We start from the raw sequence: 23,245 nt of genomic DNA, 5'->3' as shown, positions 1-23,245 counted from the left end.
GGTTCCATAGAAAACCTAGATGATTTTCAAAGAAAAAGAGTTCTTTATTTATTTATTTATTTTATTTTTTTTGGGGGGGGGGGGGGGGGGGGGGGTTGATTTGTAGGATCTGTGATACAGGAAACAGAGCAATATTGATGAACAAAGGAACTAAATGTTTCTCTACATGTTTCTCTCTTGAGTCTGCTCTTGATTGGAGTTTAAGAACACGACACCCCCAATGAGATAGTAAGAAGAATAGAAAGAAGAAGATATTTGAGAGAAACATTTAATTCCTTTGTTCAGCAATCAGCAATGCTCTGTTCTCCAGTATCAATCTGCTGGGGCAAAATCTTTAACCTTCCTTTTGAATTCTTCCTTTACTGAAGAGTATCTCAGAGCTTGGATTTAAAGCCAATTATTTGGAAAACAAGGATGGTAACATATAATTCTTAAGAGTTTGAGAGATGAAATTGAATTTAAAACATACCTCATGGGAGGTATTTTAAATTTCCCTTTTTAATTCTTCGTTTATTGAAGAGTATTTCAGAGCTTGGATTCAAATACCAATTTTTTGAAAAACAAGGATGCTATAGCCTATAAATAATTCTTAAGAGTCTGAGAGATGAAATTGAAATTACACCATACCTCATGGGAGGTATTTTAAATTTCCCTTTCTAATTAGTAGCGATCCTTGTATCAAACAGTGCTTTTTAGTGATTAATTGCTAGTTTTGCTCTTCTATATTATTTCCGAAAGACAACTGAAATCAGCAGGTTTTAGTCTATGAATTTTGTGGGTTGTTTTACAGTTCCTGAAACAGTTGTATTCAAATTCATTCAAATTGATGTTTTCTTTAGCATCATAATTTCCATAACTTCACACAATAAACGGTATCCCCGTGGTAATTAATGTAGGGGACGTGATAAACGAAATTTGTTTCAAAGATGAAATTGATTTTTAATCTATCAGAAATAAGCTGAAAAGTATTCTTAAAAACACCATAATAGCATAATCTCAATTAATAATTTTCAAAAACTGAAATAGAAATCACACTAAATCAGCCCTAATTTGAAATTTAAAGCATATGAATTTCTACCTGGAAACCGACCCAAACAATAATGAAAACGATTCATCGTTTTAAACATGGGGAACTGGATTGTTGAATCGCTGGTAGTAGATCCTGATATCGAATGATTCAAACATGAGCGATTCACACTTAAAGCACAAGTAATTGAACTGGTCCAGATCGGAATCGTCACCATATGTTATCTGCCATTTCTTGGTTTAAACTCTTTTGGTATTATTGGAACGTATGGGTGAAGTGAAATAGGGATCGGTGAATCGGACAAATGAATCGGCGATGCAGTGAACCTTTTCGGCCTTTTCTGTGGCAATTTAAACGGGCTTCCACCGAAAGGAGAGAGAAGAGGAGATAAAAATAACTGGGAGATTCCGATTCCCAATAAGCTTCTCATTCACGCAATTGCAGCAAATGGCGAGTCGAGTGGTGAAGGTGGCGCAGGATGGAAGTGGAGACTACCGAACGGTTCAGGAAGCGATAGACACGGTTCCACTAGGGAACAAATGCCGGACGGTGATAAGGGTGTCGCCGGGCGTTTACAAGCAACCTATCTATGTACCCAAGACCAAGAATTTCATCACCCTTGCTGGGTTTTGCCCTGAAGACACTATCCTCACCTGGAACAACACCGCTACCAAGATCGATCATCACCAGGTCTTGACCTTCCCCCCCTTAGAACCCTTCTATCTTGATGATCATCATTGAATTGATTATGTCATTTTCAGGTTTCTCGAGTCATTGGAACTGGGACTTTTGGATGTGGTAGTACCATTGTTGAAGGAGAGGATTTCATTGCTGAAAATATTACCTTTGAGAATAATGCTCCTGAGGTAATTCTTTCTCTGTTCCCAATTCCTTTTCGTCTCCATAGTTCATAACCACTACCTCATGATGGATGGCTTCGTAGATCTGCCTTAAAAAGTGTGGTTTTTCTGGGTTGTGGGTATTTTCTATTTTCAAATTCTGGGTATTTTACTGAAACATTATCCGTTATTCCTCCTACAGGGATCAGGGCAAGCTGTGGCACTTAGAGTAACAGCTGATCGATGTGCATTCTATAATTGCAGGTTTCTTGGGTGGCAGGTAAGCCTACCCTTTTTAGTTTTGTCTGGAGCTCATTGAGGATTTGTTCTTCTAGAGTAAGGATGACTTTTAACATTTATTAATCCGTCGCTAACATCTTCTCTTGGATCATATTTTTTCAGGATACCCTGTATCTACATCATGGAAAACAGTATTTGAAGGATTGCTACATTGAAGGAAGTGTGGATTTCATCTTTGGGAATAGCACTGCTCTGTTGGAACATTGCCATATCCACTGCAAGGCAGCAGGATTTATAACTGCTCAAAGTAGGAAATCTTCCCAGGAGTCGACTGGCTACGTGTTCCTGAGGTTTGTCCTTCCAGTTTTGCTCTATTTTTTAGGTTCAATGACCTAAATGTATGAAGATAACTCCAATTGCTCTTCTATGAAGTCAAATTTCAATTCTTGCTGATGCAATTGATCTCTCTTTCATCTAACCCTCAAAACAGCACAAGCATGATGTATTCACTACATCGATCAAGTAAAATACAATGGCTTAAAGTGCATCCTTTAGCCAGTTGTCAAGGAACTCATAAAATGTTTTACCAAAAAAGAAGGAAGGAAATCATAAAGTGCAACTCATAAAATGTTATTCCAAAAAAGAAGGCAGGAAATCATAAAAGTGCAATACAATGGAATTTTCTCATCATTCTATCTTCTGTTCATCTTTTTCCTGCAATCTAGAAAGGGATGATACATGCATATATTTTTTAATGCTTAAAAAACTTGTATGGGAAAAACTGTGGAATGGCCCTTCACCTAGGAGTGTGGTTATAAGGCCTAGAGTGCAATTGGAATTGGACCAATTAACCAGCTGATTCGAATCAGGATCAGCCAGTGATTGATCCTGATTGTCTAATTCTTGGTCCAAAAGCCTAAAATCGCTGAGCTTCCAGGACAGAGGGAAGTTTTGTTGGCCGATTCTTCTTTGTTTTGCTCTCTCTTTTTGCTTGTCCTGTACCATCTCAAATGTGGGAATAATTGGTTCTGTTTCCACTGGGACACTTATATAAGGTATGTAAACTAATCAATGCAGGTGTGTGATCACTGGCAATGGTGGCACTGCATATTCACATCTTGGAAGGCCATGGGGTCCATTTGGAAGGGTGATCTTTGCGTACACTTGGATTGATGCTTGTATTAAACCAGCTGGATGGCACAACTGGGACAAATCAGAAAACGAGAGAAGTGCTTGCTTTTATGAATACAGGTATATACATGTTTTCTTAGTTATCCACATAGATTTTTTTGGAAAGCCATCTGTTATGATGTGTCTGCTAGACTTCACCATATCCCCCACCCCTTGTTATAGATACCCCACACAGAATAGACTCGTTGTTGTTACTTGGGTTTTAGATTCTCCCTCCAGCCTCTCTCTTGATGACTCGCCCCCCCCCTTTCTTCCCCTTCTTGGGGTTTGCAATTTAATCTTTTATTTTTCACCAAAAAAAAAAAACTTCCATCTTAATCGTGGTATCCATCTGTAAGTATCAAGATCTAGAAACATGCCAATGTGGTCAATCTTATACTTATCCATTCGTCTAACAAAACCATGCCAACATGCCAATTTTTTAATAATTTTGTTTTTGGGTTGCAGGTGTTTTGGGCAAGGTTGTTGCCCCTCAGAAAGAGTGACATGGTGTAGGGAACTTGTGGATGAGGAAGCTGATCAATTCCTTCAGCACAATTTCATTGACCCAGATTCTGAAAGGCCTTGGTTAGTCCAGAGAATGTCCCTGAAGATGCCATGCTCTGCATAGAGTTAGTTGGAGGTAGGTTGGTCTGCAGATGCCCAAGCCAATAGTAATCTGAGATTTGCCTCAGATAGATGCTCATGTGGCCAACAAATAAGTCAAAATGGCTTGACCTAGAATGGTGCCGGAGATGCAAATGACCTTTCCAGTAGATGAATCAGGGTAGTAGGCAATAGTTGATAGGATTCTTCTCAATATGATCTTCGACAGACATTTCTTCGATTATGTACCTCAGCTGTGGTGAACTATTTGAAACAGCTTATATCCGTAACACAATTATGTTGGGCTAGATACTTCAATGTGGTTGTTGTGATTTCATGTGTCCAATTCACACAACTACTGCATTACAAGCTTTTAGTTAGTGATTTTTGAACACGTACTACATTACAGTAACCATGTAGTATTCTCTCAGATTTGTTTCATTTCTGGTAGATTTCCTTTTCTCATGGTCAGGTCGCTGACCCATTAGAATATCTATGTAGTATTTTCTCAGATTTTGCATTTCAGGAAGATTTCTATTTTCATAGCCAAGTGCTTATTGCTCACCCTTTGATTAGCCACATAGCAAAACTTGTAACCCAGATTTATCATTTCTTACGACTGCATTGAACTAGTAAAAGAAAGAAGAAAAAAAATGTTTGTCGTCTGAAATAGTCTATTCTAACATTTTCAACATGTGGTATTATTGTCAGAATGCATACAGACTTAAAACTTCATTACAGGTATCATATATGCTCTGCATAGAGATAATTGCAAGTAGCTGCACTGCAGATGCCTAAGCCGGTAATCTGAGATTTGTCCCCACATAGATGCTCATATGGAAGATTAATAAGTCAAGATGGCTTGACCTAAACTAATGTCAGGAGATCATATAAGTGACCCTTCCAGTAGATGAATCTGGATAGAGTAGGCAATCAATGAGGGAACTCTCTACAATTAGATCTTGGGAACTTAAGTACTGTAATTTAGTGGTTTTTGAATTCCTACTACATTGCATTACCATTTTAAATTTTAACCATTTCATCAAGTATATAGTGATCAATTAATCATGTATCAAGCGCACCCAAGAATTGATCATTGGCAACAGCTGCATAGATAATCAACTCTATCGAAAGAAGTATTAAAGGTAATTGACCAATTGGCATTATTCATGAATCTGTCCAAGAATGTTTATTTTGTCTAAGAATTAGCTAATAAGTCTGTTCTAGATATTAGTTCATTAAATAACTGTTCGGAACTGGACTGAGGCTCCAGAAAAAATGCATCTGATTCAAATCAATCCAACTGATAAAAGAAAAAATTATTCAATTAGTAATCATGATGTTTTCTAGGATCTTGAGTGAATCATATCATGGGTGTGGAAGGCCTGGGTTACACAATTCAGCAATATAGAGAGAGAATCGAAAATTTGAATTTTGTTCAGATCTGTATCCATTGGAGGATATCTGTATTTGATGTTTTGATCCATTCCAATCTGATCACATCTGAGCTGTATTTTGTCTGTTTTCTTCTCTTAAGTGGACTCCAATCAGATTGGTGGCCGGCGTTGGTGGTTTGAGTGCCTGACCACAAAATCTCGTCCAACTCTGAAGGTCAGAAATGGAGATCTGACATGGTCTTGAAACAGAAGGTAGTGCTGTAGGACAATCCAGTCAGCACGAGTGGTAGAAACTGAGAGCAGTTGAAGGCCCAGGGAGCAGTCAAGAACCCTCTAAATCTTAGTTGGAGTCAACTCTTACCAAGGGTTGCAGAGATATAGAACAAAATCAACAATTGAAAAGTCTGGAGATCTTCGCAAACCAGGGGGAGTTTTGGACTCCAAGTCATGATTGAGTGCAGCCGAGGGTTTTGAGGTTCAGTCCTCTAAACCTCTGCTGGAACAGAATACAAATTGCAGAGAAATCAGGCCTCAAAGTTTGCAGGATAAAAATGGCTAAAAACCTGAAGCTGTAGATCCATAAGTGTTCTAGAGCCTCTTCAGGTTGTCTAACAGCAGCAACTAATAATAACTGACAGAGGCTTGGTTTTGGTCTTCAAAGTATACTCTCACAGTGATTAATCACAGTCACAGAGACATCACAGCAGTCTTGATCTTGTAGGGAAGGGAGGAATAGAAAGATAGGAGAAGAAGAAATTATTTTATTTAATTTTGTGGTGGAATTGGGGGAAGGAAATGGTCTTTCTCAGTTCTGGGTATCTCACCCAGCTATCTCAGGCGTTCAAACAATGTTTTATTTTAGGGGTGTAAATGGACCGGATTTGGATCAGATAGTCGTAATACCATATCCGCATCCTATTATATTCAGACGGATTCGGATAATATCGATTTTCGGACGGATTCAGTCGGATTCGGATGATAATCGGATTCTTATTTTCTTAAGTGATTCTTCTAAATGGGCATGAATACATATTAAATACAAGTTTTGGATTATTTGCTTACATCTTTACCATTTTATTAGTGAGGAATAAGTTTGAAATTTAAAAATTTACCCACTTTAGTTGCTATTTTAGTAGAAAACTAGAAAGATTGTCACATATCACAAGTAAAAAAAATTATAAAAATAAGAATAATAAATCTAAGTTAGTAACTTAATCGGATAATTTTATCGGATGGATAACAATCGGTAAGAAATGGGTATTACCATATCCGCATCCTATTAGTAATTGGACGGATTCGAATATTAGTAATTGGACGGTAAGAAATGGGTATTACCATAAATCTAAGTAAATAACTTAATCGGATAATTTTATCAATGACAGTAGTAGTGGTGGCATTGGCAGGGCTGTGGTGGCACTAGGTGTAGGACCCATTAGGAGAAGAAGAAGGGCGTTGTTTTATCTCTTACATGCAATTGCTACTTTTTCCATCAAATTAACCCAGCAAGAGCGGAATAAATTAGGAATTATCATAAAAACCAGAAAATTACGAAATTTATAACAAATTTTAAAAAATTGTTAAGCTTAAGCTTCAAAATTGTTTGCATTGGTGTGTGGCTGCTGACATCCTTGACACTTTAGGGGTTCGATGTCTTAATAGTTAAGCAGTCAAGGGCTAAGATCCTAAACATGAGAGTTCGTACTAAATCCAATCATTCTATTTAATATTGTTCAATTTGTACCCTTTCTGGGGCATTTATAACTCTCTTTGTTGGGGTTAATTATTACTTGTAGAATTTTCAGGAGCTTAGATGATGTTCGAATGAATCTTGAAGTTCTCAAGTATTGTGCAACAGTTCTGTTCTTGGTAACCCCGCAACTCTGAATCTGTAACAACTATACTTTTTGGTAATGGTAGCTCACTATGTTACTTATCGAGATCTTGCCAATGAAATTAAGTAGTGCTCTGCCTCTATGAGATGCTTATCTCCTTGGTGTTTGCAGGATCTAAAGGATCGATGTGGAGCTTGCAGCTCAGATTAGGGAAGTCTGTAAAACTTGGACCAGATCGATCAAGCTGCAGGCAATCCTATGACCTTGTATCAAATAGTGATTTTTAGTGATTAATTGAGCGATTCATACTTAAAACAGAAGTAATTGAACTGATCCAGATCGGAATCGTCACCATATGTAATCCACAAATAAGTCAAAATGGCTTCTTGACCTAGAATGATGCAGGAGTTGCAAATGAGCTTTTCCAGTAGATGAATCAGGGGACTCTTCTTCATGATATTATGATCTTCAACAAACACATAATTTCCTCCTCTCGTGGTGACTATCTCCATGACTTCACCATCACCCCGTGCGTCCTGGTGAACTATTTGAAACAGCTTTTGTAGTTTTTTTTTTTGGGCTTTTTTTTTTGGGCCCGGCTGATTCCAGACCCTCTCCTCTCCAATGACCCAAAGCATTATACAATTGTTTGGATCATTCACTGTTGTGTTGGACGTACAATATTATAGCAAAATGTATTAAAAAAGACTTTTCTTGTGGGAAATGGCTTCAACCTCAATCAAATGGATCACAACATTAAGAAGCAAAACAGATCTTAAGACCAGTGGCTGCATGGAGTCACTGCCAAATGAATATAAAACTTCGAATCACACGCACTAATTAACTATGAGGTGTTTATTATTGTAGAGTACCAAACATCAAACAGCCAACCTCTCTATTATAAAAGAAAAACATGTCCATCATAAACACCAAGACGCTATCATTTCCAACATTATTGATCATCTTCTCTACAAACCTGCACTTCTTTTCCCGCAAACATAGACCTAGCATATCAAACAAAATTAAAATAGATCATTTGGTAATACCAAGACTATTGAAAACAGAGCCCGGAGATAATATTTGCTACCCTACCAAGGAGACATCTTATCTTGTTACTTTATGCATGACATTAAAGGACTTCAATGGTTGTATGCAAATTTATAAACTTATATTGGGGTGTGCAAATGCGTAAAGAAAGCTTCAACTAATATCAACAAGGAAAGAGACTTTTCTAATAAATATTGTAAATACATGAAAAGATTCATTCTTATTCTCCATCATCTCCATTCGGCATTAAAAATCTCTCACCATATATGAAAATGGATGGAACAAAAAGGAATATTAGTATCAAAGAATAAAATAAATTATTTGGGAGGATATGAAAAGTGATACCTAGTCCATACACTCAAGATTATCGTCTTCTTCCAGTTCTTCCTCTTCCCTTTTTCTCTCTTCTTCTCTTTCCTGCATGTATTGAGTTCTACAATTATAGCATAGCAACTTGGTATACAGAAAAATAATAAAGATTCTGAAAAATAATTGGGTAATGGCATGAGTCACTGTTGAAAGAGTCTTTCGAAGCAAAGAATGGGTTAATGTTATAAATAACTATAAATAAATAAATAAGAATGATCCTGTTGTTAGGCTTTTTTGGTGGTAAATTAAGAATACAATTTCTTACAACCATATGTAAACCTTTCTTCTAATTTAGAAAATAATATGTAATATTGACCCTTCAAGTGGAATAATGTACTAATTAAAAGATGTGTATATTTTAAGAACATTATCAATCACTAGTTCTTATAGTAATGTCTGAAAGGACATAAAATTAAAACAATTGCTAAGACAAAATCAGGAGCAAATTAATTGGAAGCCTGATAAAAATAAAAATTTTAAATAGCATTCTAAATAACCTATGATGAAATTAAATACAATGAGTTTAAATGGTTGAATAACTTACAAAGATTAGATATGAATATATGTGTATTTAGAAGAGTAAAAAAAGAAAAAGAAAAGAAAGACAGTGTATGAATTTATACTAATAAAGAATATCAGATTTTCAATAGTAATATTTTACAATAATTACTAAAAAGCAAAAGAAACTATATTAATGTAAAACAGAACTAACGACACATTCTAAAGCGTACCAAAATAAAATTTATTGAATAAAGTCGAAATTAATTTTCTTTTTCTTACTATTGAGTATTGAGTCACACTGGGCTTAATAGAGATTTTAGATCAAGCAGTGGAATCAAAGTATGGTATTATTAAGGATAAAGACCAGAGGGGGAGTATGGTGCATGGTAATAAATAATGCAAAAAGTTGTTTTCTGGGTTGAAAAATGAATCTTATGATCAAAGTGAGTGAAATATTTTGTCTTATAATATTTCCAAATAATGAATAACTATCCTATCCATACCAAAACAAGAAATAAAGCACTGAGGTATTTGGCCTTTTTATTCTTACCTTTATAAAACTCATCATCTCGGCACCGTCTTCAATTACTTGTGCTTCTCCAAATTGGGGTCTCCTCAACTTCAACTTTGGACAATCATAAACATATGCTCTGCATAGAGATGGCCACTTCATCAAATCCATTGGATGTTGATTGTTGGTGTTGTTGCTGGTGCATATAGCTGTCAATTCTGGTAGTTTAAATAACCATATTTCATTCAAATTTGGAAATGCATTGATGATGGATTCCATGTCATCATTGTCATTATCTTCCATCAAGAGGTATTCCAATTGAGAACAATCAAACACCATTAAATATCTCAAATTTAGTAGCAGTGGTGTTACACCACTAGTGAAAAGCACCTTCAACTTGTGGCATCTCTCTATTCTGATATGGAGCAAACTAGAAAATAAACATGATGACCCAGGGCCAAGTGGCTGCTGTGGAGGAACCCTTCCGCTACAGATTGTCTCCAATCCATCTAACTCAACGAGTTCTAGAGATGATAAGTTTTGAAAAGCAATTATATTATTATTCATTTCATCCACTTTCTCCTCCTCTACCACCACTAATGTCTTCAGATCTTGACAACATTTCACTTCCAGTGCATTAATATGTTCATGAGTCGGGACACGTGTCAGACCTTTGCATGAATAGAATTTCAACCAATCCAACGACAGTAGAGGGAATTGTCGAAAGTCCAAGAGAGCTGAAGCATCAATATCACAATTCCAAAATTCTAAATAATCACATGACCATTTAGCTAATTGATTCACCAAACGTGAATCCACCTTCACTTTCCATAAACGGATCTGATTGATAAGAGTCAAGTGAGGCAACTGATCCAATTCCAATATATTGTCATTGTCCAATTTTAGTGCACTTCTTCGAGCCTCAATCTCCTCTAGCTTGCGCAATCCAAATAAAAGTCCGCACGTTATTCTCTTAAGACTACGAGTATAGTTGATATTAAGATGCCTTAATTTTTTCAACTCCTTCATCTCCACTGGTAGCCTTCTTAAGCTTGTACAAGAATTCAAGTCTAATGATATGAGCTGAACTAACATTCCGATTTCAGGTGGTAATTCTTTCAAGGAGTGACACCCTCGTAAGCTCAACGAACGGAGGTTGACAAGGTGGGATACTGAAGGGGGAAGGTTTTCTATTCCATTAAAATTACCCAAATCAAGTATCTTAAGTGCAGGCATGTGCTTCAGGAAGTGCGCTTGGGGTATGCTCATATTGCTAGACTCTTCTGCGGCGGAGAGCATTAACGTGTGCAGGTGTGGACAATCATTTGACAATTGATGAGACATGGACTCTACAGAATATAATGAAACCATACTTGCTTTCGACCATTCAGAGGTAAGGACTTTACCTGCCTCCTTTGCGATGATTTTGGGAGATTCAACCCACAAACCAAATTCCCTCAGCACGTCGTGCATTCTAACCCATCCAGAATCATCGTAGTCAGCACCCTCAAGCATGGATGAATTCGTAAGATTTCCAATTAAAACATCAACTTTACATCTCATAGCCTCAAGCGTCAGCATTTCATCATCGCATAGGGCTTCTTCACCATTGCCAAATTTGTACAGACCAATGCCAAATGTGTACAGTTGATATTTCTGAATATATGCATCCTCAGGAAATATGCAACAATACAGGAAGAGGGACTTTTCTTCTGGTGAATTCAACTTATCAAAACTAAACTTAAGAAGTTCGAACACCTTGTCTTGGATATCTTCGAGATTTGCTTTTGACAGTTGTTCCATTTCCCGTAAAGCATCTTTCCATTCTCTTTTCGTTTTCCTCGTCGACATCGTGCTACCAACAACCGTGATAACCAATGGCAGTCCGTCGCATTTTCTAACAATGTCTTCGGCAATGAGTTTTATTTCTGAACAAGATGTAATGAGAGACTCCCCGACTTTGTTCACGAAAAGATTCCATGCTTCATCTGGTGGTAGCGTGCCCACTCGAATTGCACGAAGAGAATCATTCACTCCTGCAAATTGGTTCACGAACTTGTTGATGACTTTTGAAGATCGAGATGCCATCAATATCTTACAGCCATTCTCTTTAGTTGGTGCAGGAATGCAAATTTCGTTAATATCAACTGGCGGCTCCCACATGTCGTCCAGTACTAACAGATACCTTCCTGTTTGTCGGGAAAGTTTTTTCTTCACATCGTCGTCACCGGTGCAGTCCTTTAGATCCAACCCAAAGTCTCTTGCAATTTGTTTTTGTACTTTTACGAAATCGGGTGTAGCCGATAGCGTGGTGAAACTGATGGAATCGAATATCCGTTTGTGAAGTGGTTGTAGGGGGTGCCGACCCCCGCGTGGTGCAAACACTGATGCTCTTTCCGAATCTCTTGAAGTGACCCTCTAACCGTGTTCACTGTTTCCTCGATGAAGTGGTTGTCCACGTGTTGTAGGCTCAGCCGGTCCGACCTGCTGTTCTTCCCGATTCCCCCATCGGTTCACATCGTGCCTAACCAGCTTCATCTCGACGCCCTCTCCTATATCGTTGTGTTTCTCAACCAGCGTCTCTTTTGCCTTCTCTAATCCTTCATAGTTTCTCCCAAGGTTTCGTATGATCCGAAACCTTGTTCTGATAGGTTCGATCACATATTGGGGAAAAATCAACCCTGATGACACTCTCTTGATGTTTGACCCTGGGGGGGGGGGTGTGTGTGTTTCGCGGGGGGCGGGGGGGGGGGGGGGGGGGAGATTGCCGGAATTGCAACAAGCAAGAAGAGCAACTCAAAGAGTACAATCCGTTGTCACCAGTGGATTAACCTTTAGTCCTTTTACTGACTGAGTGAGTATAATCTTTTGAACAAGGATTCCGTTCTCACCAGTCACCACTCACAAATTAAAATGATTGATTTGCTCGCTTATCATCTCATCACATCACATCACATCAACCCACGTTGGGCGGTTATGCAATATAATTTCAGCTACTTTCGATCACAGTAACCTTAGATCAACGGTCAGAATATGACCGACAAATCCTGCGGTCAAAATTATAGATGTTTTGGCCACAGTAACCCAACAACTTTCACTATTCATCCATGGAATACTGGATTTTTATTTGCGGCAGCGACTCCGCAAGCTGCCAAAGGTGGGATTTTTGCCACGTCACCAGCGTTCTGCATCTTCAACGGTTGGGATTCAAAAGTGGTGGGTTTAAATGTAAATATAAAAAATTTATTTTACTAAATGTATTTTTAAGTTTTCAAATTTACAAAGTATACCCTTCTGAATCGAAGGAACTCATTCCGTCAAACAGTCTTCTTCCTTGGAACCGACCCTGTGTATGAGAGGAGTGAAGATTTGATGTTCTGTATTTCTCTGGAATGGAGTTGAATCTTCTTGGGATAATAGCAGTGTTGGGCTCGATCATCATCATCAGCGGATGGAGAACGATTCGAAGACGGGTTGGACTTGGAACTGCCGACTGCGTGAAAGATACGCTTAGAACCCTGGACTGGGATCTATCGAATTCTTCCATGAAATGATACGCTGTGATGTATTTGTGAGTTTGTTGGACCCAATCTTTGCACCAGGCATCCAAGTGTCGGTTGGGTGATCAAAGCTCTCCCAGATCAGATCAGAGGAATTTGAGATATTTCTTAAAACAAGATTTACAGAAAAGTGCTACTTCAGTAGAATTGGAGGAGGTTGCGGGGACCAAATTCGTTGACCAGATAACGATGTTCATTGAGTCGAGGATCACCAGATTCCCATCCTCCAACAGCTTCAGCTTTGAAGAATAGTAGTTATCAACGAGGGGTTTTTCTCTGTTTGCCACCCAAGTGACATCGTTCCTCGAATAGAAGTACCAAATACCAATGTAGTAGTTGCCAGAGTTATTAACCGGCGTAAAGAAACCCAGTTCAAAGGACCAACCATTTTCAGAGACTATGGTCTGATCTCCAGAAATATATTCGCCGATGGAGAGGGCACCATCTCCGATAGAAATACGGGTAATGAGAGAGAGGTAGAGAAACAGAACACAAGGGGAGAAACAAGCACTGTTTCTTGCATCCATCGATGCACACTGCACCTGTGTTCAACGTGTTGGTTCCAAGGAAGAAGATTGTTTGACGGAATGAGTTCTTCGATTCAGAAGGGTATACTTTGTAAATTTGAAAACTTAAAAATACATTTAGTAAAATAAATTTTTTATATTTACATTTAAACCCACCACTTTTGAATCTCAACCGTTGATTCCAAAACTGATGACGTGGCAAAAATCTCACCTTTGGCAGCTTGCGGCAGTCGCTGCCGCAAATAAAAATACTAGTGTTGTCATCTGTCGCACAAGTGCTGCTGCTGCTGCTTTCGGCGCACTATTCCCACGTGCATGGGACCCACCCCAAAATGAAAAATGAGAACGAGACCTTTAACTTTAAGAAGCCACGTGCAGAGCTCGCGCAAACGACAAGCATATTAAAATAATCAATTCAAAAACCCCATGCCAACATTAATACACTTAGGAATTCAATTTGGACATTATTATATAAACAATTAAAGAATTTTAAATATAAAACAATTATTATTGTACCCGTTCATAGTAATATAATCTGAATTTGGTAAATGTTTGAATATCTCTCCTACCTGGGCCACATTTGTCATTTTCTTTAAGATGATTTATTTGTATTTTTGTTGTCTGTTTAAAAAAAGGCATTTCTGTCATTTTTAGTGCTCTATATATAAACCCCATTTTATGTTTTTGTTGTTGTCTTTAAATGATTTTAACCTAGATATTACAACTGTTTTTTTATTTATATATTACTGCATACCAATTTCTCTCTACATGCTTTGGTATAATTTTATATGTTCATTTCAATTTTGGTATGTAATTATAATTCTAAATTGACATCCATATTAGAATCCTCGTGCTTCTCAAAATCCTTAGAGTGTTTCAAAATAATATTAATAACTTTTTCTGTTTAGTGGTACCATATCTTTTATCTCAAGACTAAAACTATTTAATTTTTTTTTCTTAAATTAATTGAGCATAACTTTAAAGTATAATTCCGTAATCTAACATTCCTTAAGCATGCAATCACCCAGTTTACTCATGATCCAGAAACCCACAAAAACTAAAGAAAATTAAACAACCTTTCATATTTGAGCTTAATATTTTATTGAAAACCAAAATGAAGATTGAAGCAATATGGAAAAGATATGCGTTTGTTGATATATAAGAACAAAACAATGAACACGTTTAATTCATTTTGTCTTAAGATTAGATATATTGTTTATGTTTACCAATGTTCATAGTGTAAAGAATTCAAATTTCCTTAAGGTCGAATGAAAACCAAAGTGGGTAAGATGAAGTCCCGTATATCCTCCTGTAAGTGAACGCCAGCTATAGCCAAAAGTCAAGGTATTGAAATATCCTCCCAAATTTTTTGTTGTCAGGTAAGACTGCTTAAGATAAATGTCCCCCAAATTCTCCTAGTGCTGAAGACTTCGCACCAGGTTCACCCTCATAATTTTTTTGCCTTGAAGACCCAGAAATATGGGTCAATGACAGACTTGACATTTTAGAAAGGTGGGGTGATTGTATGGAAAAACAAATACTTAACAATATTTTGGGGATAAATCATCAAATCCAACGGTATATCGCCAATATATCATATCTCCTTAGGAAATATATATGAATAAGTGGTAGAAGGTGATTGGATTATCTAATTATGTCTCTTTCAACTGTCTTATTTTGAAAAGCTCCTTCATCTTATTTCATACAAATTCTTGATCAATTTATATCTTTTTCCCTCTTTTATTTTTTTATTATTTAATTTTATGTTGTCTCTCTTTCTATATTTTTTCTGTTATTTTTCAATTTAATTTCATATATTGAATGGAATATCCATAATACATAGGGTAAGTAAGTAATTACCATGAGTCAGTTTAGTTTGCATTTACTCTTTTACTATTGAAATCATGTTTTTTATTTTTTTTATCAGGTTAATTTTGTAAGATTGTTTTAATAACATCCATTAAAGTTTAAAAGAATTATTTTGTAAGATTTCTTCTCTTCTTTTTCTTTTTGTTAGGGATCATCATCCTTAATTTGCTATATATTTTATAAGGATAAAAATGTTCATTATCAATAACTTATGTACATTTTTAATTTGTGCACAGTTGTAAATTTTCATTTAAATATAATAAAATAATTTAGAAGGACCCCAATAAGCCTACATGGGCCCATACAACTCGTATAATAAAAAAAAAACACCAGTACTCTCCTGATGGAAAGGTGATTTAGACACTCTTTATCCTCTATAAAAAACCTTTAAATCTTCTTGACTTGGTAATGCATGCCGGCCATATATATCCAAATGAGAGTTACACATCCGACCCAGGACATTTGTGTCATAGACTCATGGTAAAACCTTCTTATTCGCCGCCCTGATCACTAATTGATGGTTGCGAGATTTGTTAGATTCTTTCAACATATCTTCTTTAACTCATGTCCCACAAAGATTTCCATGCATGCATTCAGGCATTCAGCTGTGAGTCCGGATCATCTCCCGGTCGAGGGAGCACAGGTCCTCCCCCATGGCTTCCTGACCACAAAAACTAGTGGAGCCCAGGGTAAAAAATACTTTAAAAAAAAAACTTTTTTCTTTTTCACCAGTGGTCCCCACTGATTTTTGTGGTCAGAAAGCCATGGACCCGACGGGGAGATGATCCGAATTCTTCAGCTATGGGATAAGAGAAAATGATCTATTATTATTATTTTCTTTTTTCTAGACGTAGGCGAGACAAAATTACTTTATGCCAAGTCAAAAATAAATAGTGAATTCCCACTATCTAATCTAATCAAATCTAATGGGTGATATGACAAAAGCAAAGAAAAACAGAGGAACAATAATGATTCCAAAGCGGAGGGAGTCAAGTCATTTGTATATATGGCCGGCATGCATTATCTAACCCTCTTGTCATCTTATGTGGAAGCCACTGAACAAAAAACAAATGAGAAAAACCTAATTAGTATGGAAACCAGTGTGAATCGAAAGAAGAAGAAGAAGAAGAAGAGGAGACATTAATATTAATAATTTTCATCTACTGCGAATCGATGTATGTATATAAAATATACTAGAAAAAGAAATCATCTTTCCAAGCAAGTTGTCCGTTAATTAAGGTTTTGATGATGAAAATAGTGGGTTAAATGAGACAATAAAGTGATGGAAAATACCTTTGGAGGGACCCATGCATGGGAGCTCGCTTAGGAAGCTTGCAGATATGGACAAAAACTCAAAGAGTCAAGATCGACGAGGTTCACAGATGATGCATGGGATGTGAAGCACAAGAAAAGTAATGCTTCTTCTCCGACTCCGACTCCGACTCCGACGATTGAGATTTGAAGACCTGAGTGCAGCAAGCATTCATCAGACAGTAGATGGATGATCTTTTTAAATATCTTTCAACTATATATGTTGATTAATTTCTCCGGCCATATATATAACCCTAAAGAATTCCACAGGGAGGTTTGGGTTTCAGACACTTTAAGGAAATTTTTGTTTAGACCATTGGCCGGGGTTTGGTCTTAATAATTTTTAGGTTAAAGAAAACGATCGATACTTTACATTTAAGTCCCCTGTTGCATTTAGAAAGATATATAAATTAATTCAAGGATATAATATAACATCATTTTTCTGATCAAAATATTCTTATATTTTTCCGATAATCTTTCTTCAACTAGTAATATATTCAGTTTATAACCTTACTCTAAATGAGAGGATTGTAAGAACTTTAATAGTAGTAACTAGTCGGAGTAATTTATAGATAAATATAAATTTACAATAATATTGTTTATAATAGTGAAGGATTAATTCTCGATTCATTAAAAGCTTTATGTTAATTAGTGGGTTTTAAATACCTACTACATCGATCTCAATACGTACCATTTCAATCTTCAATAGGGCATGGTACTCCTAAAGGATATAAGTTGCCTCAACTCAAGATTTTGGCCTTGAGGACGGGTTAAATCCAAAATATTCTAGCCTTAACTAGGGTCAAGGGCGGGCTTAGGATTACTCTTTGACCTGCTAGGACTGTTTCTACTCATTCTTGATTTTTTGCCCTAACCTTGGCCCTAATTTTCTCCTTGATGCTTGATCTCAATGAATTAGGAACAAGGAAATGATAGGACCAATTAGGGCCAAGGTCAGGATTAGGTACATGACCAATCAGGACTAGAAACAAGGCCAATTAAGGCTAGAGACAAAGCCAATCAGGGCTAGAGACATAGTCAATTAAGGCCAAAGACAGGGCCAATTAGGACTAGGGACATGACCAATTAGAGAGGGAATGGACTTGACTTGGCCCTATAGTGTTTAGGTTCAGGGATAATAATCATTAGCCTGAATTAAGGTCAGGATGAGAATATGTTTAAATTATAATATATAGGACTGGACTTAGGATTGCAAAAGCCCGGCCCAGCCCGACTTTGTTGTAACCCTAAAATCACAGCATTAAGCAACTAAAAAAATAGATCTTTAAGAGTGGCTGCATCCAGCTACTACCGAATGAAATTTAAAATTAACTCCAAAAAATGTCTTGCACTAATTAATTTCTAATTGCTTATTAATAATGTTGAATACCCAATACCTAACAGCTAACTTCTTGAGAGCTGCACATCAACTATCGTAAAAAACTAAGACACCATGCACGTACTCTGGCATTGATGTGTTGACCACCTCCTTTGGAAACCTGTGCTTCTTGAGCAATAATATACCATCTGAGAAAACAAATTCCTGGGTTTACCAAAAAAAAAGAGAAAACAAATTCCTGACTTTATCAACTAATCAAAATAAAAAATTTCACTACATGAAAAATGACTAAAACAAAAATAAACATTATTTTCAAAAGGTAAAATAGCTCGGAGGACATAGGGAGTTGACAATCATTCTTCATCATCTTCTTCCACGTAATCTACTTCTTCCAATATTTTAATTTGCTAGACGTTCATACTGCATAATTGAATTCTACGATTACAGCATAGCAAGTACACATACATTGTTATGGGCATAAGATTTTAATCCGACGAACATAGCCATAGAGAGTGATAACCAAGCATTAATTATTATCATTCAAAAGTTCCCCCAGGAGATGCCCTGGAAACTATATCCACTCATATCATACATTAGTAATCTGGCGGCAACTTATGATTCTATTTCCTTCCACCATGTTCCGAGGGAAGCAAATTTCGTTTCAGATGCCTTGGCAAAGGAGGGAGCGCTCACTCAGGGTGTTTTTTTATATGTACACCCACCCCCTCCCTCTATTAGGCTTTTTATTTTATTTGACGCTCTATCTTTAGGCTGTAATCGTGGTTTCTCCTTCTAATAAAGTATTTCTTTAAAAACGAAAAAGAAAAAAAAGGTACACATATATTGTGGGAAAAATAGGAGAGAGTTTTCAAAATGTAGTTGAGGAATGACACGAGTCATTCTTGGAGGAATCCTTCGGAGGAAAGAAAGGTTCAAGCTTAGAAATAAGTGCAGATAAACAAATAGATTAATAAAGAAGGTCCCATTGTTAGGGAAATAATTAAGAATAGAGTCTCTTACAACCTTAGACAAAGCTCTTATTTTCATTTGGTAAGTATTGTATATATAGACCCTTCAAGTCGGTTTATGTATTAATCTAAACTATATGTATATTTCAAAAACATTAGCAAATGTCTCAGCTACATAAAGTTAGACTATTACAAAGACAAATCAGGAGAGAGTTAAGAAACCTACTAATGGAAAAGATTTTAAATAGCATTCTAAATAACAAATAACGAAATTAAATGCAACGAGCTGAAATCGTAAAATAATTTAAGAAGAGAATATATATACAAAGAAAGACATTGTATGAATTTATATTTCAATAGGTTATATTTCACAAGAATTACTAAAATACAAAGAGAACTATATTAATCTAAGCAAACTATGACATTTTCTAGGGCTTGTTTGGTTTATTGAATCCAAAGATTTCGAATATTTGGATCATGAATGCAAGATTTATACTTGTTTGGTTTGTGAAAATTCTTGGATTCATGAAATCTAGAGATTCATTCTTTTACACTAAAAACATGAATTTGTATATTTATAGGTATAGGATGAAATCCCTATTATAAAGCACTAAACATTTACACATTCTACAGAGAAGCAACTGTACCTGTTATGTTTGTTGCATTGCTGGAAAAGCAGCAAAGAGCTAACCCAGATTCATGCCCATATATTGGTAAATGGATTCTCTCAGAAAAATTACATTTTTTGCCAAGCTTTTATCTTTCTGCTGACATCTGTGAACCTTGTATATGTGCAACAGGCTTTTGACCATGTCATGAATTGAGCACAATTGTCTGGAACAAGATTATCAGACTGTCAAGTGTAACTCCACAGAATCTGCTTTACATCAAACAGGTGCTTAAGAAACCAAATCTAGTGGTTTCAACTTCTTGTTCCTTCCTAGTGCCTGTCCAAGACCATCCCATTTGAAAGAATGGGAGAGGCTGCATTGAAGTTTTCTGTCTAATGGACATGGTTCAACATCTCGATCTTGAGGCCTGCCTCACCAACTCAAAAAAGATAATTGGCTTGCTGAGTTGGTGAATTTTTTCCCCCCAACTCAAGGCTCCAACTTGAGGGGTATTAGGCATAATTTGGGCCTGAAACTTGCTTTTCAGCCTATTTCAGCCTCTTGAACATATTGGTGACCTCAAATTTATAAAAATATATTGTGAATGTGAGTTCCACTTCGGACCTCTAAGTGTGAAACCGAGATGCTGAGTGAAACCTTAAAATGGCCCATTGTACACATTATATACTCATATTTTAATGATTCAAACGAGTCTAGTACATTCCACATGTTCATAGTTCAAATTGCAAAGTTCAAGTGATGATCAAATCTCAAAGTTACAACTTGAGAGTTGAGCCTTGAGACCCTATGCTATAAAAGCTTTATGCATTGAAAGATCAGATTTTGTGTATGAAAGATATAGAGCTATTAAAGAAGTTCACTGGGTATTTGAAGAATTCCTGATAAAATTACCGTCTCTTGTATAATTTTGAACTCTGGTTTCACCACAGGGCTTAGGGTATTCCAGTGGATGTAGAGTATGGAAATATAAGGAATAAGACCAGACGATATCTTTATTTGTTGGCCCTATGCCTGCAGCCATGTGAGTGTGGTGATAAAGCTTAGAGTGCAATTGGAATTGAACCAATTAATTAAATCAGATGATTCGAATCAGGATCAGCCAATGATTGATCTTGATTGTCTAATTCTTGGTCCAAAAGCCTAGAATTGCTGAGCTTCCAGGTCTGAGTGAAGTTTTGTTGGCCAATTCTACAACAATTGGCAAGGACTACTGATTTGATACCCAATGCTATATCCTGAATTCTTTTATTCAATTACTTGTCCTATTCTATAAGTTGAACCTCAAGGAGCATTCCCAGGTCTAATAGTCTCTTATTTGTTTTGCTCTCTCTTTTTGCTTGTCATGTACCATCTCAAATCTGGGAATAATTGGTTCTGTTTCCATTGGGACTTACATAAGGTATGTAAACTAATCAATGCAGGTGTGTGATCACTGGCAATGGTGGCACTGCATATTCACATCTTGGAAGGCCATGGGGTCCATCTGGAAGGGTGATCTTTGCGTACACTTGGATTGATGCTTGTATTAAACCAGCTGGATGGCACAACTGGGACAAATCAGAAAATGAGAAAAGTGCTTGCTTTTATGAATACAGGTATATACATGTTTTCTTAGTTATCCACATAGATTTTTTTGGAAAGCCATCTGTTTTGATGTGTCTTTTGATGTGCCTGCTAGACTTCACCATATCCCCCACCCCTTGTTATAGATACCCCCACAGAATAGACTCGTTGTTGTTACTTGGGTTTTAGATTCTCCCTCCAGCCTCTCTCTTGATGACTCGCCCCCCCCCCCTTTCTTCCCCTTCTTGGGGTTTGCAATTTAATCTTTTATTATTCACCAAAAAAAAAAACTTCCATCTTAATCGTGGTAACCATCTTGTAAGTATCAAGATCTAGAAACAAGCCAATGTGGTCAATCTTATACTTATCCATTCGTCTAACAAAACCATACCAACATGCCAATTTTTTAATAATTTTGTTTTTGGGTTGCAGGTGTTTTGGGCAAGGTTGTTGCCCCTCAGAAAGAGTGACATGGTGTAGGGAACTTGTGGATGAGGAAGCTGATCAATTCCTTCAGCACAATTTCATCGACCCAGATTCTGAAAGGCCTTGGTTAGTCCAGAGAATGTCCCTGAAGATGCCATGCTCTGCATAGAGTTAGTTGGAGGTAGGTTGGTCTGCAGATGCCCAAGCCAATAATAATCTGAGATTTGCCTCAGATAGATGCTCATGTGGCCAACAAATAAGTCAAAATGGCTTGACCTAGAATGATGCCGGAGATGCAAATGACCTTTCCAGTAGATGAATCAGGGTAGTAGGCAATAGTTGATAGGATTCTTCTCGATATGATCTTCGACAGACATTTCTTCGATTATGTACCTCAGCTGTGGTGAACTATTTGAAACAGCTTATATCCGTAACACAATTATGTTGGGCTAGATACTTCAATGTGGTTGTTGTGATTTCATGTGTCCAATTCACACAACTACTGCATTACAAGCTTTTAGTTAGTGATTTTTGAACACGTACTACATTACAGTAACCATGTAGTATTCTCTCAGATTTGTTTCATTTCTGGTAGATTTCCTTTTCTCATGGTCAGGTCGCTGACCCATTAGAATATCTATGTAGTATTTTCTCAGATTTTGCATTTCAGGAAGATTTTTATTTTCATAGCCAAGTGCTTATTGCTCACCCTTTGATTAGCCACATAGCAAAACTTGTAACCCAGATTTATCATTTCTTACGACTGCATTGAACTAGAAAAAGAAAGAAGAAGAAAAAATGTTTGTCGTCTGAAATAGTCTATTCTAGTCTATTCTAACATTTTCAACATGTGGTATTATTGTCAGAATGCATACAGACTTAAAACTTCATTACAGGTATCATATATGCACTGCATAGAGATAATTGCAAGTAGCTGAGATTTGTCCCCACATAGATGCTCATATGGAAGATTAATAAGTCAAGATGGCTTGACCTAAGCTAATGTCAGGAGATATAAGTGACCCTTCAGTAGATGAATCTGGATAGAGTAGGCAATCAATGAGGGAACTCTCTACAATTAGATCTTGGGAACCTAAGTACTGTAATTTAGTGGTTTTTGAATTCCTAGTACATTGCATTACCATTTTAATTTTTAACCATTTCATCAAGTATATAGTGATCAATTGATCATGTATCAAGCGCACCCAAAAAGACCCAGAAAGCTGAATCATTAAAAAGAATTCTCTTGAGAAATGGCTTCAAACCACAATCAAATGAATCACAACATCTAAGTAGCAAAACACATCTTAAGAGTGGCTGCCTGGAGTCACTGCCAAATGAATTTAAAACTTCAAATCATATGCACTAATTAACTATGAGGTGCTTATTATTGTAGAGTATCAAATATCAAATATCAAATAGGCAACCTCTATATCATAAAAGAAAAACATGTCCATCATCATAAACACCAGGACGCTATCCTCTTCAATATTATTGATCATCTTTTTTGC

At 36.7% G+C, this 23,245-nt stretch overlaps 1 protein-coding gene and 1 long non-coding RNA gene across 2 annotated transcripts in view; one reads left to right on the top strand and one right to left on the bottom strand.

Moving 5' to 3' along the window:
• The first annotated feature begins 1,319 nt into the window (after positions 1-1,319).
• On the top strand, positions 1,320-4,854 carry LOC149006653 (pectinesterase 31-like). Its single transcript, XM_089166946.1, has 6 exons — positions 1,320-1,717; positions 1,789-1,893; positions 2,069-2,146; positions 2,269-2,456; positions 3,184-3,357; positions 3,745-4,854. The coding sequence occupies exons 1-6, from the start codon at positions 1,475-1,477 to the stop codon at positions 3,905-3,907; spliced, it is 951 nt and encodes a 316-aa protein (XP_089023072.1). The 5' UTR covers positions 1,320-1,474; the 3' UTR covers positions 3,908-4,854.
• A 3,032-nt stretch (positions 4,855-7,886) lies between these two features.
• LOC149006650 (uncharacterized) overlaps positions 7,887-23,245 on the bottom strand; it is a 64,118-nt gene continuing 48,759 nt past the window's right edge. The window contains exons 2-3 of the long non-coding RNA XR_016175083.1: positions 8,504-8,575; positions 7,887-8,115 (exon numbers count right to left, since the gene is read on the bottom strand). This is a non-coding gene — a long non-coding RNA (uncharacterized LOC149006650). The remainder of the gene's footprint in view (positions 8,116-8,503; positions 8,576-23,245) is intronic.

Source organism: Hakea prostrata, chromosome 8 (assembly GCF_041222555.1).
Source record: "Hakea prostrata isolate BN-2017 chromosome 8, UWA_Hpros_2, whole genome shotgun sequence".
Lineage (NCBI taxonomy): Eukaryota > Viridiplantae > Streptophyta > Magnoliopsida > Proteales > Proteaceae > Hakea > Hakea prostrata.
The sequence above is the reverse complement of the archived record's forward strand: the minus strand, read 5'-3'. Positions and strand labels throughout refer to the sequence as shown.

What these genes read in the sequence shown, in the direction of transcription:
- LOC149006653 (XM_089166946.1), top strand. Translation starts at nt 1,475, where the DNA reads ATGGCGAGTCGAGTGGTGAAGGTGGCGCAGGATGGAAGTGGAGACTAC. An exon ending in CCAAGATCGATCATCACCAG is followed by an intron (nt 1,718 to 1,788) that starts GTCTTGACCTTC and finishes TGTCATTTTCAG; the next exon opens with GTTTCTCGAGTCATTGGAAC. An exon ending in GCTTGCTTTTATGAATACAG is followed by an intron (nt 3,358 to 3,744) that starts GTATATACATGT and finishes TTTGGGTTGCAG; the next exon opens with GTGTTTTGGGCAAGGTTGTT.